Here is a 17,155-nt window from a genome sequence, read left to right as displayed (position 1 = left end):
CTGGCACATCATGGTAGCTAACACTGAAGCTGCAGCTGCTGCTGGACTGTTTACTTCAGACAGACGCACGTCAGTGACGTCAGCGCGCACAGGCGACACGTCACGGCTGTGGAACTTGAAGCGCAGAGCGGAGAATCATCCCCACGCTTCAGCTTGTAGATTTAGGATGTTACAGATCTGAAAACTATTCTAAATCGCCCTAATGAGGTGTCTAAATTATTAGGAGGTAATACTAGAACATTTTTTAGATTCTTTTTAAAAAGAAAAAAAAACAAACACATCGTTCCGCTTTAGTTGAGCTCTAACAAACATGTTGACGAAGTCGTGTCAAGTTTAGCTCTGACCTTTATCCTTCAGGAGGCTTCTATGCAGAGAATGCATCCATCTACGTCCATACATATGTCCTCAAATAAAAAAAGGCAGTAAATAAATAAAGAATAAATGTAATAATTAGATAGAGCTTTATTGTTTTAAAGGACGTGTGTAATTGTACTGAAGACAGGTCTTATTGAGGTTTCCATTACATTTTTTTTTATATCTTATGTCATAATTTCAATAATGTTTGAAAACATACGGTCACTGAGGTTGATTAGAAGTGCAATAAATAAGATGTTAAAAAAGGTAATGTCGAAAATATACCATTTTGTAATAAATGTTTGGTCTTTATTACCGTGTTTTATTTTGATGATGAATGGACCAGGTCACGTGACCACAGGTTCGTTAAGGAGCGCACCTGCGGTATGATGGGTCAATAAGGCTACAGAGGAAACCCACACAGCCCAAAATAACCACATTCTGCACCGTCCGAGAGGCGCACACGGTAATTTATGACTTATAACTACTCTTATTTGTTTCATATTTGTGTATAATATTTGTCGAGGTGCATTTATTTGGATGTTGTGATGTATGTGCTGTTGCACACTAACATAATTGGGCCCGTCTATCAACTGAGACGAGGTTGAGAGACTTATTGTTTGAGACACAACTATTTTATCAATTTATATTTGAAACGTTTGTTGTATGTCTTTTTATTTTTATTTTGTAATTTTCACGGTATCTGCTGAGGAGACCGTGGAAATAAATGTTCAAAAGACATCAGTATGATGCGTGGTCTTCAATTACTAGACATGTGTAGTTACCCACAGGGTCCATAAATATAGCCATGAAATAAATCTTGAAATAAAAAAAACAAAATGTAATAATTAAACAGGTGTTTACAAGGTTAGTATAAAGTCCTGGGTCCTCCTTCCAGCTCAACTCAATATCAACATTGCATGATACTGGTTCCTCCAGGTGCCAAATTTACTGATATTTGCAAACCAATCAAAATATGATGTGGAGAAAATCCACAAAAAATATCATTGACACTGCCTCTCATAAGCCCTGCCACATATGCAGTTAAAATGCCTGTTCTTTATTATGAGAGCATGTTTTTAACTAGGAACCAGTTATAGGAATCGGTTGTTATTAAAGAAAAGTACTTTCCATACATGTTTAAGGGATGATAACAATGTGGGATTTGTTGTAATATCATACCTTTGTCCACTAGAGGGGGTTGCAAGCTTTAAGTTTGCACTTATATCCATTTTATTGAGCTGCTCACATTAGGGGTCATCACAGTGCATCTGTCTCTTCCAGTCCTCTCCGTTATCCTCCATCACACCAGCAACCTCCATAAACCTCCTCTTTGGCCTTTATCCTTAGCATCTTTTTTACCAACATACCTAGGTTCTCGTTTTTCTTTATTTTATTAGCAAGAATATTCTGTCAACAGTTTTGCCAGTGCATCAAGGATAGTGTCATCCCCCCAAAAAATTATCAAGTGGAATAAATAAATAGATTTCTCCTCCCTCTATCATCAATCTTACTTCTCTTACTTTATCTTCGAACTGTCCAATCTGAGCTGTCCCTCTGATATGCTCATTTTCACTCTTGCCCATCCTCATTACTCGATGCAAATCTTCCAGAGCATAACTGCCTCCAACTCTGCATCTTGTCTCTTCATCAGTGGCATCGTCTCCGTTCTACAACACAACATCTTTTTCCTTTTCCTATCGTTTGCATTCATATACAGAAAGTTGAGGTGGCTGCACATACTTGAGATGTGAGGTGAAATTTGGAGAATATGTTTTATTGCAGGTTAGTTTATTAAAAGAGAGACAAGTGGATTTATACTTGCATCTTTTTACCTGCTTTAAACACACAGCAGCATGGAAAAACAACATAACACAACATCTAATGCTTTTTCTGTTCAGTATTGTGAAAGGAAGTCTAACATTAATTCTGCCATCAATTTACAGTCATTATCTACAGCTTTTTAAAAAAAAAACAGAAAACAAATTCATGCTTTATGTAAACACTTAACAGCTTTTTTCATCAGTGAATAAGATCCATTAATTCTGTTGGGGAGCACAAAGGTTAAGTGCTCGCTCACTGGTGCCATTAGCAGTGTTGTTTCTGGGGACTAACTGAAAATATCTGGCAGTATTCCTGGACTGCAACTGAAAGATTACACAAAGATCAAACCGCCTCCAAAAAAGGCAAATAGAACAGAGTTTTGTCTCTAAAAGAAAATTCAATAAGTGGAGAGCCAGGGCATTGTAATTGGTCAGTGCCAAAGAACTGAACATCTCTAGCATTTCTACATCTGCAGATATGACATTAGAGACTTTCCATTTAAAATGCTCAGTGTTATGATGTCAGGCTTCAGCTACACCTGACATTTTGCATCCACAGTATGTCTGGATTTATGTAGAAATTCATTCTATACTGGTCATATATGTGATTGAAGCGCAGGAGGTTGGGGAGGTCCCGGTTCAGCAATGAAGCAGCCTTGTAAAATGCAAATTAAACTGCCAAACGTATACACAGACTGGTTTAAACTGACAGTTATGTGACAGGGGAAATGTCATGAGAGCGGCAGCTGCACAACGCATCTAGGAAATTGAATTTTTCTGTAAATTAATCAGCAACCCGGGCACTGTAATTATCTCAGAGCACAGAGCAGTGGTCAAGTGAGCGTCAGTATTAAATAGGAATGCACAAGTGGGCTTCTCACTGAAGTGTGGATATTTCAGTTTGAGGATTTTAAATTTTTTGTAGAGAAGTTTCGTGTCAAATTAAATTAAATGAGATTAGCAGCAAAAGCTGCTGGGATCAAAATGTGTTGAGTCAGCACACAAATGTCTGGGTTGAATTAAATGCTGAACTAAAAGGAAAAACCACAGAACGCAGGGCTTCTGTCCTAATATGTACTGCACAGCTTTATGGTGACTAATAAATCAAGGTTGTAGGAGCACTTATATGATTCCGTATGATTATTTTTTCGATCATTTGAGAGGATCCAGTCATTTCTTTGACTTGTTGTTTGAGCATTGTTTTGTTTTTCTAATGCAAAACGATGTAAAAATGGCACAAGAACAAAAAAAACATGTTTTCCTCCATGCGGGCTTCCATGCTGACAGTCTGTTGAACATATTGTGTTTATTCCACCAGTAATAACGCTGCAGTTCTAATTGTGTTAAATTCTGGAGGGGAAAATAATCCAAACACTCATGTTGTTTAGCAAGACGCCCACTTAACAGTCTACACAGGAAAATAACATGAATAACAACGCATACAGAATAGATTCTAAACAATTAAACTGAATTTGAGTAATAATGCACTTTGTTCAAGGAACACATTTTGACATCGTAGGTGGAAATAGTAACTAAAGCTGAATCGAAAACATTAGAGCAGTAGAACAGAGCCATCGTTACACTAACTAGATATTACCGTAATATACAGCCTATCAGGACTTAATATGACAAATTTGAAGGTTGGTGCTTTTTTGGATCCTCTTTTTTGTTACTGCAGGGAGCTAACTAATTTTCTAACCTTTGCATTCTTGTTTTGTACTTTTGTGTATTACTGAAATTGTTGTCAGATGTTTGTACACAAGGCTTCAAACTTTACTATATGTTTTTACCCTGTTCATAACATTAACTGGGCATCTACTCATAGTGAGGCCAGAAGAGGGCTCTTGCCTTAATAAAGACATTTTTTGATATTCAAAGATAACAATGACTTTATCTCTAAGGAATGTTTTAACTAAGATTTAACTCTATGCTGAAGACACTTTAATTGTTGTACACACTGGATGTTAGTTTAGTTAGATGGTCATTTTCTTCTTCATCTATGGGAATTGTTTGTATGTTGGTGTCGAGCAGTCGTCTCCTCACCATCTGCAGCTGGAAAATGATCATATAACTACAGTTCTGGCATCTCACCACAGGATTCCTGTCCATTTCAGGATGATTTAAAGATATTTGTTGTTTGTTTTTGAGGTTTTAAATCAGTTGAAATCATTGTATTATCAGAACTCTTGAATTTTTGTACCCAAGTTAGAGACCTGAGGTCAATCAAACAGATGTTCATGGATGTTCAGAGATTCAGGCTAGAAAATAGGTGATCCAGCCTTCATAGTAGCTGCTCATAAACTCTGGAACAGTCTGTTTTCCATGTGAAAAATACTCACACCTTTTAAGATGCTGCTTAAGACCCTTTTTATTCAAGTAGAGCTTGACACCCAGACTTCATCACTTATTGTGTTGTATCTTTTATTCTTATTATCTAAATAACTTTCATTCAGATTTGTCTTTCAGTCATTGTGTTTTGTTTGGTTTCATGGTTGACTATTTTAACAGCACAGCACACTGTCGTTCAGTCCTGTCCTGTTTTAATGTGCTTTATAAATAAATTAGATTTTGACTTATCTGCCCGGCCTATTATCTGATTATCAGTATATTTTAAACTACCAGTATCCTGTTTTTCCCACCTGCTAAAACACATTTTTTTTGAAGATACACTAGATGGAGCTGCCTCTCTGTATCTGTACTCACGTCCCACCTACAGCACAATCTGATTCATTACAACTCATGAGGAACAGTCAATCAACATATAAGGATAAATGCTGAAAAAAGAAAGCTGTCTTTTAATTAAACATTAAAAAAGGCATTTCTCTAAAGTTCTGGATTGATGTTTGTGTTATTCTGTTATTGTAACTTTTAATCCCATGATTTTCAGTTTTATTGCAAATGTATGATGGTTCCAAATATCTGTTATTGCACTTCTTGATTACCACTAATCTTAATCGGTAGCAGCCCTGATAAAACTATACTAACTCTATACTGAGACACAAAGGCTTAATCAAAACAGGCAGATTCTTCTGTGTCACTGCTTTTCTGACAGTGTCTTAAAATATGATGATGTAAGTGGTACCAGCTGCTTTATATCAAAGGCAAGATTAACGAGATGGCAAAGATCAGCGCTGTCATCTGAAAGGATTGCATCGATAAATTAAGTAAAAGCACGCTTATTTGTGTTGTGCTTGCGAGTGTGTGCGTATTGCGTGCGTATTAATAGCGGCGTGTACCTGTGCCCTCTTTGAAATTAGTCCTTCGTCTCTCTAAATAAAGCAAAGAGATTACATTCACAAACAAAGCATCAATTACAGCAGAGAAATGAATTTCAAGCTTGAGAGAGCAGAACAAAATCTGAACTCCTGGCATGCTGTGAATCCACTTACACTGATACAGTATTCATCATGATTATCAAACCTAACAACGCCAAGCAAAAACACAGCCGAGGCAAGGCATGATCATAGATGAAATATGATTGTTTGCTTTGTGTAATAACCTCAGTGAGCGCTAACAAAGCAGAGGAAGGCCACAGTTTTGTGAATCATAATGATTCACAATAAAGTTGATTATTGTTTTTAAACTCACAAGCTCTCAAACTCCTGTTTCCCAACATGTGCATTAAAGATGTGTCTAGTTTTATATTTTTGATTAGAAAATGAGGATTTATGGAAATGCAGCTGTGCTATCTGTCTTTTCTGTTGACTTCGGAGCAGTCAGCTTTTATTATCTTTTACTGCCATCTAGTGGATCATCCTCTGGGCTTATTTCAGGTTAATGAGCAAAAAGCTAATATTTGTATGCATATTTATGGTCTTCCTCTTTCCCCTTCTGCTTATCTGTCACCTCGTTTGTGTGTTTGGAAATCCTGTGTTCTGCCTTCATCTTATATGCCAGGGTGCTGTTCATGTGTTGCATTTTATTATCAGCAGATTGCGGATTGAAGCAAGTGTTTTGTCTTGGGTACTTGCTGGTTCTTGGACTCCAACACAGACTATCTCCCTGCCCAGCACCAAATAAACCGTGAATAATACTGATAAGGGAAGAGTTAAGCAACATATTTTTTAACACGACGATTTAATTTAGCTCATATTTCCTCGAGGTAATGATTCCACCTACGGATGTGCTTTCTCAACTTGTTTATCAGTCGGTCTTTAAGAAGAAGTTGTGCAATGATCTTGATGGAAGGAAGCATGGGCAGCTGTTGCTGTGCAAAGATCTGTGACTGGTGCAGTAAAGCTGTGATTATTCACACTGAACACATCCTGGATGTTCTGTATGTGATTTCCTGTCTTGGATTTGCTAAGCAGGCTGTGTGCATGGACGGAGGAATTATGCGCCCATGAGGGTAAACTGTAAATCATTTTAAGTTCGTTCAGCTCAGAAACCTAAGTTTGAGTTAACTGTGCTATGGTTGATTAGTTCAAAGTCATCTTGAGTTGTAAAAGTGCAAAACTAGTTGAATTAGCTGAACTTGAGAAAACAAGTTCAATAAATGTAAGATATTAGGTTGAATCAGTCACTCACATGGACAGTGGTTACAGACAGACTTGCTTTCCTTTTACATTTTCTGAGTTTAATGAGTTTTTTCTTCATTTAACATTGAGATGTTACAGTTTCAGCTGTTGGAGACATTTTTTCTGTTAAACCAGAGTCAGTACAAAGACAATCTGTGAGGCAGCTTCCTGTGACAGTGAGGTAGCGAATGAATCTGCAGGTAGAGACTGAATTTAGCACTCACCTTTCTCATGGTCAAAATTTTGGTTATTATGAAAAGAAACAACAGTACCTTCATTTAAAAAAGATACACAGCAAGTTTCCACCATGTGCCTTTTCTCAAACAACCAAAAACAAGAATCTGCTGAGTTTTAGCACTCCAACATTGCATCATAGGAAGTCTGCTTTTATGCTTGTTTTGTTTCTTATAAACTTAATTTAATGAGTTGAGCAAACTTTCAGTTTTTCATTGAACTCCTCATTTTAAGTCATAGTACCTTGTGTTATAAGAACTCACATTTTTAAATTCTAAAGGGGTCTGACAATAAAATAAAATAGACATTTTAAGTTCAGTTAACTAAAAAGTAGAAAAACACATACATAGCAAATCAAGTAAGCAACAAAAAGATAAGATGATTTGATTAAATTCCTTTCTTTTACAGTGTACAAAACTCCTGGTGCCATAATGTGCCGTATGTATTTGTACACACAGACACTTTATTTGACAATTACAAATATAAATATCCAAGCTGTAATATGCAATTGTACAATATAAAGCAATGTAGCATAGTAGCACTCTAGTTAATACTAAAACTACTACTAAATATTGAATGTGCACTGAAAAATTCATCATTTAGCAACTGATCAGCTGAAGTTCAGTGGTTTCTCTCCTGCTTATTCCACTAAAGTTAACTTGAAGTTAATGAAGCGCAGGCACTGTGATATATCATCCTTGGCCCCAGCAGCAGCACCATACGGCGCTTCATTCCAGGCCTCTTTCATCACTGGCTTGGCAAACTATTTTTCAGTTTTTACACATTTTTTGACAACTCAGTAGGAAGAAAAATACACTAAAAAAAGATAAATAACTAGATCTCGACATCTAGACAATAAACCAAGTTAAGGGTGTATGGTTGACATTCAAGGGAAGATAAATGCAAATTGTTCCGGAGAAAACTCGTAGAAACTAATTTGTAAGTGAAAGAGATAGTGAATTGAAAAATAGACGTGTTTCTAAGGTTGGAAATATTGAAAAATAATCTTAAAAACAACTTTAAAGACATGTGGGGAAAATTCCATTACTTTAGATGTCTATCTGAAGATGCTGGGACCAAATATAAGGAGATAATTCCATTAATGTTTGCTTCAATGCCATGTTTTAATGCAGTGGAGGGCAGCTACATTAACTTGACTCCCACACAGTTTGGTTATCTTGTTGATAATGCTGCAGCCTCCCTGCATGCATGCTCCTCTGAAAAAGTGCCGTTGTCAGAGAATGTTATCTTGCCAAGAAAGAAAGTCGAATATATTTTAAAAAGCCCAGAGTGATGCTAGAACCACATACTATTTGTTGTTATTGGGGGGAGAAAAAGAACAATTCCAGGTTTCTTTGCATAACTGTAGCTGTGGGACTAACATGAATCTAATCTAATTATTATTTAGGCAGAAATCAGCCGCAAGATGACCTCTATTATCAGCTTCTTAAATAACATTCATTCCCTAGCTTTCTGTAACGGTGTACTAAAACATAAAAATAAATTCAGAGAATAGTGGTAGCCCCTTTTCAGTGTTTCAGTATGACATTTTATACACTCTAAAACAATCTATTGTTAATGAAATGCTTGTCAGTTTTCAGACTTACAGTCTTTTAAGGATAAAATCTATCTTTCCTCCAATTTATGTACTGCTTCCTGTTTCTTGGTGAATAATGTGTCACCATGGTAACAGTGTAAGTCAAAAACTGAGAAGCTTTAGTAAATGTGATTCATTAACAAGAAGGAGAAAAGAAGAATTATTTCAGATCCAAGAGGGCCTTCATAATTTTGTAGAGGAAGATCAAGTAAACAGAACACAAGTGGACCCAGAATTGATCCCTGAGGTACACCACACAGTACGGAATGTAGTGGTTTAAATTGATGCGTAAAATTTAAAGCCACGTGTAGATTTATGTCAAGGTCCACTTACTTTCTTTTTCCCGAGAATGACTGTCTCCACTCGTACATGTGGAGTTTCACACCTCTGAACATGTTTATACTGTTTTTGGTCGTACTGGTACTCAGGGTCAAAAGATACCCTGCATGAGATTATATTTTATCTAAGATCTAAAGCTGCTTCTGGACGAATAACCAATATAGCAACTGTGGAGACGCATCTGTTGTTTTGTCCCCTTGCGCATCTATAAGCCTCTGCATTTTATGCTGTTTCAGCAGCCATTGCTATTTAATGTCTGCATCATGTTAAATCGTGTATACCACATGCTGTCATTGAAACAAATGGCTTGTGTTGAGCAGGATTCAACCTGCAAATATGTGCATCCACAGTGACTCGCAGCCTCTCTGCTCTGATGAATGCATGTAAATGCCCCAATTACAGCAAATGCTCCATGAAAACGTACGCTGATGTCAGCTTTCATTATTCACACACACACGTGTCTGGCTGTTGTGGTCAAGGATCCTGCCAGTTCCCTTTTATAATTTCTTTGTTGCAGCACTTGAATATCAAAAAGGCTTGAACTGAATGTAATATCAGTTTAATGTTCCGTCAAGGAGGTTTAATTTACAGTGAAGAAAATGGCTGTTAATTGAGGTCAGATTTTTATATTTTTATCATTATAAAACATCTCTTCCTGTCTGACGACCCTTCTTTGCCTTGGTCATTAATCAAACTGTAATTATTCAGGCGATTTTTTTTTTTAAGGGTTGTACAGTGAAAAGAGAGCAGGGTCTTTGCCATAGATGCACATTTTACACAATGTGTCAGCTGCTATTCACAACAAGTACATTTATAAATAGGTAACTCGTTTTAAAAGCAGATCTATTGCTTTGTTACAACGATGGGATGTTTGTGTGGACAGTGTGTTCGCTCAAGGACTTATTTCGCATACAAAACACTAAATGAGCCATGACATTAAGCCCAATATGAATATATGGTTCAGACAGAGTGCAGCGTGAGTTTAGAGGCAGCGTGACTGCATACAAGGCAATAGAAAGACCCAGTCAAGTTCAGTTCCGTCCAGACGGTCGCCTGAGATGAATATTTTTTTTTACTTTGAGTGAATTGGTGTTTTTCCTGAGGTCTAATTTCACAGTTTACACTCCTACAGGATGCAATCCCTTGTTAGTTTGTTACTAACATACAGTTGGAGAATTGGCTGTTCAGGATGAACAGAGGGCAGAAGCAAAGACATCCAAGCTACTGTCTCGCATTGAGCATTTCTTTCATTTGTTTTTCTGAAAAATAAAGTTTTGATCTTAAGGTTTATCATTTATTCATATTCTAATCACCTTGCTGTTTCTCTCTATACTGTACAATAGACTATTAATGATCAGCATCCTGGATTTTGTGTGTCTCTTTTAAGTTCTAAGAGTCGTAGTTGTGAAACTTTGTGACTTTAACTTTGTGTAATTTTTGGTAAATTTTACCATTTTGTTATTATAATGCCTTTGTACCAGGGACAGCTGTGGCCAGAAACTAGATGCTTTGCTTGTCTTTTAGTCAGTCCCATTCTTGCAAACGCAAAGTGCCTTGAATTTCTTCAAACTTGATAATGTCACTAAACACATTTTGGGTTCATAAATCAACATCCTCAATATCTTATGGAGGCAATTTCTTCAAATTTGGCACAAATGTCCACTAAAGATGAACTGATTTGGCAAACGTCACCTCATCAACCATGTTTTTTTGGCTATAGCCCAAGAATTCATGCACTCATTAAGACAACATTTCACAGAAATTAGAAAAAAAAAAAAAACATTACAAAATGAAGTGATGGCATTTTATACCAAAAAACGTTAAAGGTCAGCTTGACTGCAGCATTGTAGTTTTCCACGAAAACACAATTCTGGCCTTTATTCAGTGCCATACCTCAGGGGCAGAAGAGGAGGAAATTGTGGCCATTTTTCAAATTTGGTCAGATACTCATGTAGAGATATTAATCTCCCCACCTGTTTAACTTCTCCAAAGTCTTTGAAAAAAAAAAAAAAAGCTAACAGACTCTCTAAGTTACCTTGTAAAACATGTTGTCAGTATTTTGGCTAAACGTCTCTTAAACACAGACAGGTGGCAGCATTGTTGTGGGATAAGGATCTGGAAAATGGGATGCAAAAAGACTCAGGTGTTTAATGCAGTCTGGTTTTCAGAGCTCATATCGCTCTTATTAAGCTCATTTGTCAACACTTTTCTGCACGCAATCTCGCATCACGGAGCTCTGCAGGATGTTCATCTTCATACTGTGCTGATTGGAGGTGCTGAGTGAAGCATCTCCTACAGGTACACTGTTAAGATTAAACCCCAGCTGTTACGATCACTCAGCAGTGAATCACTCCATTCGGGCTGGAAGAAAATTAGCAGGTGCTGCACATCACCACGGCATGAATAAGATTGTGAAGGCAGATTGTCTGCGTTCAAATGCAATGCAAATGTCCTTTGCTGTCAATATGTTCTAATTAACAAAGTGTCAAATGCAGCAGGGAAGGAAAAAGAGTGATTATGAAGACAAATGATCCGACAACACGACTTAACTTTGGTTTCTTTTCTCTCTTGTACAGGAATGCTTCCTTTAAAAATGCTGCCACACAGACCTTTCATACTGCTGCTGAATGGAAATATGTCAGGGACTGTAAAGTGTTGCCTCATTGATATTCTCAGAGATTTCACTGATTGTTTTCCCCTTTCTCCTGTCTGTGTCTTTGCCGTTTGTCTCAGCTCTGCTTTAAAAAATGATACCACAAATTTGCTTTAAGCATACTGCCTTTCTTCTCTATACAATCCGTCTGCAGCTTTCTTTCAGAACCTGTGAAATAATGGGTTTTGTAACTCAATTTTTCCATCGCAGGTCATTGCTAGTGTGTGAAAGTAACCTCCCACTCACCATTTCTCAAATGAAACATCAACAGAGGAGCAAGAATTTGAGGTCAAAGACAATCAGTCTGCTTATAAACAGGAACAGGATTTAATCACATTTTTGTTTTAATATGCGCAGGATTATGTGTGTGAAACAGATTACTTCAAATCTTTGACAAATGGTTGCACACCAGCCCCCTCAACCCCAATGATAAATTTGTCTTGTTTAAGTCACTTCTAGCGGAGCTTTGCTTTGACCTCTGTTTCGGCCATGAAGGTGAAGTAAATCGTAAGAGTTTTTAAGAATTCATAAGCTGTAAGACGGAAGAGGAAGAAAATGCATGAATGATTTCAAATTAAAAAGTCGAGCTTAGCTGTGGAGGCAGGATTTTGTAAAAAAAGAAAAAAGCCATGTTTTTTTTTTTTCACCATGCATTTTCAGCCATTGTTGGGTTGTGCTGTTGGTTGGGTCGCCATTTTTGTCCAAACTAAAATATCTCCAAAATAAGTGATTAGATTGCCATAAAAATTTGTACAGATATTCTTGTTCCCAAGAGGATAAATCCGACTGACCTTGGTAATCTCCTGGCTGTTTTTCTCGAGCTGGAGGAGTGTGATTTTAGATGAATGTCTCAGCAAACATGGATTGTCAGGAAATCTGGTCCACACAGTATTGTTCTCTTCAAGGTTAAATTTAGCAACAGCATCAGGTCAATATGTCTTATGAGATCCAATGCAGTTGTTTTTTTTTGTTTTTTTTTCCTCTGACATTACTTCTATTGGATTTTTAGAAAAAAAAACGATGAAATCCTGGGGTTCAAACTACAGCTTGACCACTCTGTCCACCAATTTGATCAGCTGATTCAGGCCTATCACAGACACTGTATGGCAGTATCGGTGTACTTATTGTTCAGTATGAAAGCTTATTTTAAAAGACTACGAAAGAAAAGACACTTAGAATAAGTTCAAATTGGTGATCATAGTTTGTACAGCAGAGTGCCCCCTGACTCCATTATTTGTAATACGCTTAGCAGCACATGCAGCAGAGTGCACATTACAACTGAGCAGACGATGGTGAGGAGTCCAGCAGTGTCTTCGCTGTAAGCTGCTGACTAGTTTGTGAAAAACATAGCTGGAATAAACAATCACTGTATCATTTTCCCTTTTCAAAGTAACTCATTACTGTGTTCCCTATACAGTGTGTAACAAAAGTGAGTAAATTTCTGCAAATACTTTATTACATCTTTCCATGGGACAACACTGAAGAATTGGCACTTTGCTACCATGTAAAGTAGTCAGTGTTGTATAGGTGTAAATACACAGCCATTAATGTCTAAACCGCTGGCAACAAAAGTGAATACACCCCTAAGTGAAAATGTCCAAATTGGGCCCTGTTAGCCATTTTCCCTCCCCGGTGTCATGTGACTCGTTAGTGTTACAAGGTCTCAGGTGTGAATGGGGAGCAGGTGTGTGTTTAATTTGGTGTTATCGCTCTCACACTCTCTCATGCTGGTCACTGGAAGTTTAACATGGAGTGTTTGTGACATACTGTAACTGCTGTGTGACTTGTGGTTGTTAGTGAGATAGCATCAGAGCATCGCTTCCATTTATTCTGCAGATGATGGTGCAGTGGTGGATTGAGTCTGTTGAGTGTTGACTTCATGCTAGTTGGTGGGGTGCAGTGTTGAATTAAAAAGAGTCCCATCTTTTACTTAAACCGTCAAGTCGCTCATTCTTTGTTTGCTACATTACTCATTAACACAATTTTAATAAGTTTTATGTAGAAGGTTACATGTTATGTAGTGATAACTTTGTATGTTATCATTAAAAAAAAAGGTCTTAGAACTTGAACATATTTTGTTATATATATACCAAAAAGTATTTCCTATTGTACCATGAAACTGATTCCCTTTTTTTTCTGGTGTATGAACTCTTTGTCTTGTCTTTTTCTGTGCAATTTCCTCCAGAGACCACATTTTATGGACCAGAATATTCTTTAGCAAAGTTCAAATTTAATCTAGCAGTATCAGTGTTACGGTGATAAACTGCTTTTATATCCAGCTATTTTGGATATTATATGCCTGTAAGAAAATAATTCTTTTTAATGAAGTCCCACTATTTATTTACTTAGCAGTGAAGCTTTTTCCTGCCCTGTTGACTCCACTGTTTGCTGGCAGATATTAATGTCTTTTCCTTGTTGAAATCAACCAACTGTGGTTTTGAGGCACCATGGCTGACCACGTCGCTATTCTCTGCTTTTGTTCTTTCCTAAAAATAAAATTAAACATTTGAAAAAGATGATTATCAGTTGCTTCTTATCCTCCTGACCACAAAATGCTTCCCTGTCATGCATTTCTGCATCCTGGCACATTGCTCAAAGTAATAAATTGCTGCTTGGTATTAGTAACATCAACTGAACTCATTTGAAACCTGCAGCCCTCTATACTTCAAGTGACACTGTTTGCATGATGTGCTCTCTTGTTGCCAATAGAGGTCAATCCAGACGTGATCTTTTCCTTGTTCTGTGGTCCCTCGTCCTCTGTGGAGCCATCAAGCTTGCCTTTTCTCTCAAGGTTAATTTCATTTGAACTACACCAGCTCTTGTAGTGGCTTGCTGCTTGTCTGTTTTAAGGTGCTGTCTTTATTGATTGCTGGGAAATGAAATTATACCTCACTGTAAAGTGGAGCCGAGCCCTGTTGGACACAGTTAATGATCCTCTTATAGCAGTTCATATAATTCCCCACTCATCTCCTCTCTCCCTTGTCATGTGTTCAATCCATCAGCTGCAATTAGCCAGAGCTAATGGTTGTTATCTTGTTGAGAAGGGTTACTTCTTTTTTTACTTGCTACCTGTGCAGACAGACCGATGGGTATTTATTCAAATAAATACTGAGTAATAATTATTAAGACGCCCCTTATGCTAAAGTATATAAATATCAACACTTGCATATTGTTTAAGTAGTAGCTCAAACACAACTAACACATATACATGCAAGTGCAAATATTTTATCCATGCTAGCACCTTCCCAATGAGCCAACATCCTAGTTGGTGAGTGTTTTTTTTAATTTTTGTTTTGCATGCTACATTAAGACAAAAAACACAATAGATTTTTGTAGATTTTTGTTATTTTTAACATATTTTTCTACATTTCTGACAGGAGAGGCAGAACATCATTTAGGAAAGTTAGTCTTGTTTTCTTGCTTGCAAAGTCCAATATTTTCACTTCCCAACTTTTTGTCATTAAATGACATTGTCAAGGATTTACTGCAACTTTTTCCATAGTAAGCATTACAGGTAGTAAACAGAAGCAGTTACTTTCTCAAAGAGCCAGTTGAGCTGTTTCTTTTTTTTTAGCCTTTATGCTAAGCTAAGCTAACATACATTAGCCTAGCTTAGCATGTAGCATTAGCTACATAGCTTCACTTCACAGTACAGACACAAGAATAGGTTCGTATTTTTTCTCTGTATTATTAAACAAAATGAATAAGCAAATTTTACAAAATATTCCACTTTTTTTTTCTTTTCTTTTTTAAAGATAGTGTCGGACGTTTAAGAATTACTTTCTTTACTCTTGCAGTGACTCCATGTTAAAGACAGGAACACATAAATAAGCAAAGTGACCTTACTGAGTCACAGTCATAAAAACCATTTATTGCCTTTTACAACAAGTCAACAGCTTGAGCACGACGTTCAGCCTCAATCCAAGATCCAAGTGAACTGAGGAGCGTGACGACAGTCTCTACCACGACTGGAATTCTTCCTCATGTCCTGACAGCAAAATGCTTAACTTGGAGGTTAAAATATTCTGTTGGAGTTAAAGGACACACTTCTGATGGCGTTGCCGATGGGTCCAGTGTGGCTGCTGTTGGCCTTCGCTGTGGTTTATAACCCAGCGTCGGCCGCCGCCTGCTCAGCCCAGGAGTTTACCTGCACTCAGGGTTTCTGTGTGACTCAGGACTCTGTGTGTGACTTCACTGACGACTGTGAAGACGGCAGCGATGAGAAAAACTGTGAGTGAAATGTGACAATTTACAATCTAAATGTGATTGATATTATAAAGGAGAAATTAAAGAAGGCAGACTAATTAGACGGAGAAGCCAAAGCGTACTTCAGATGAGCATAAAACTAAAAATTATTCATAATTCACAGGTGGCTGCAGCACATTGATTGTGTGAATGTGCCAGTGAAATAAACATTTTCAGTGGTTTGTAACTGACATGGAGAGTAAATTGCCTCCCTCTGAGAAAAAGATGGATAACCCTGGATTGGGCACGTCCATGATGTGCCATTATGATGTTTCATTCAAAACCATCAAGCCTATTTACAGCTGAAATAATGGGAAAAAAAAAAACAAAAAAAAAACTGTATCCCACACAGGGCCTGGATAATAGATGATTATCACAAAAAACCCACAATTTTTTCACTCGTTTTTTTTCAAAAGCTTTTCTTATGAAGCAATTTAGTGTTTATATTCCACTAGTGTTCCTGTTACATTGCATTGCTTATAGCCATAATCTGAAATAGTTTTATGGTTCTGGCTGAAGAGTATATTATACAATCTTTAAATGTTACCTGCTTTCATGCAGGTAATTGAAATACATTAATTAGAAATTGAATAATGATGCTTTATTTTCATACTCTTAGCATGACAGTCCAGCTCTGCATAACTCTGTTTATGATTATGTCCTAAAGCTTTATACCTTGAAAATTCAACCCATTTTCTACTTTCAACAGATATATTCTCCAGTTAGTCATCACAGGATCTTATAAGAATGTGACTTTTTCTGACATTACTGCAGTTTTTGAAATTTACAAAAGTCTAAAAGCAGATTATGCATGCCTTATTCCATTGTTTTTTGGAGAGTTAATTGCTTGTTGTTGTTTTTTTAAAAGATTCAAAAGTAAGCAAAAGGTGTCCAGAACAGTCTGGCAGATAATCCGAAGTCTATAGGGGGAGAAAAAACAAAACCACCAAAAAACAAAGCTGGCAGGCAGTCCAGAAACAGGTCATATACCACAGTTCAAAAAACCAAAAGGTCCAGAGGACAGCCTGGGAGCCTGTCAGCAAGGCAAAAAAAAAAAGATATACTCCACAGGTAGGCAGGGCTGCTCCGGAGGACGGCCTGGAGGCTGAATGGCCAGGCGGGCCCACAGAGGCCAGCGGCAATGGCACCCATCAGGAGGTCGGACCGGAGGCTTGTGGCCTCGAAACCCATCAGGTGGTTGGGGTCGAGGTCGGCAACGGACAAGACGGAGACCCTCGGGCGGTCGGGGTGGAGGCCGGCGACGGAACCCATCAGGGGGCTGGAGGCCGGCGACGAACGAGACGGAGATCCCCGAGCGGCCGAGCTGGAGGCCGGCGACGGACGAGACGGAGATCCCCGGGCGGCCGAGCTGGAGGCCGGCGGCGGACGAGAC

At 37.8% G+C, this 17,155-nt stretch overlaps 1 protein-coding gene across 1 annotated transcript in view; it reads left to right on the top strand.

The window, feature by feature from the left end:
• Window positions 1–15,581: 15,581 nt before the first annotated feature.
• The window catches only part of malrd1 (MAM and LDL receptor class A domain containing 1), a 67,781-nt gene continuing 66,207 nt past the window's right edge, over window positions 15,582–17,155 (top strand). Inside the window, exon 1 of the mRNA XM_008291337.1 lies at window positions 15,582–15,747. Coding sequence (XP_008289559.1) covers window positions 15,582–15,747 — 166 coding nt within the window. The remainder of the gene's footprint in view (window positions 15,748–17,155) is intronic.

The sequence above is a fragment of the Stegastes partitus genome, unplaced genomic scaffold, assembly GCF_000690725.1.
Source record: "Stegastes partitus isolate 25-593 unplaced genomic scaffold, Stegastes_partitus-1.0.2 Scaffold736, whole genome shotgun sequence".
Taxonomy (NCBI): Eukaryota; Metazoa; Chordata; class Actinopteri; family Pomacentridae; genus Stegastes; species Stegastes partitus.
This window is presented reverse-complemented; position numbering and strand designations above follow the sequence as displayed.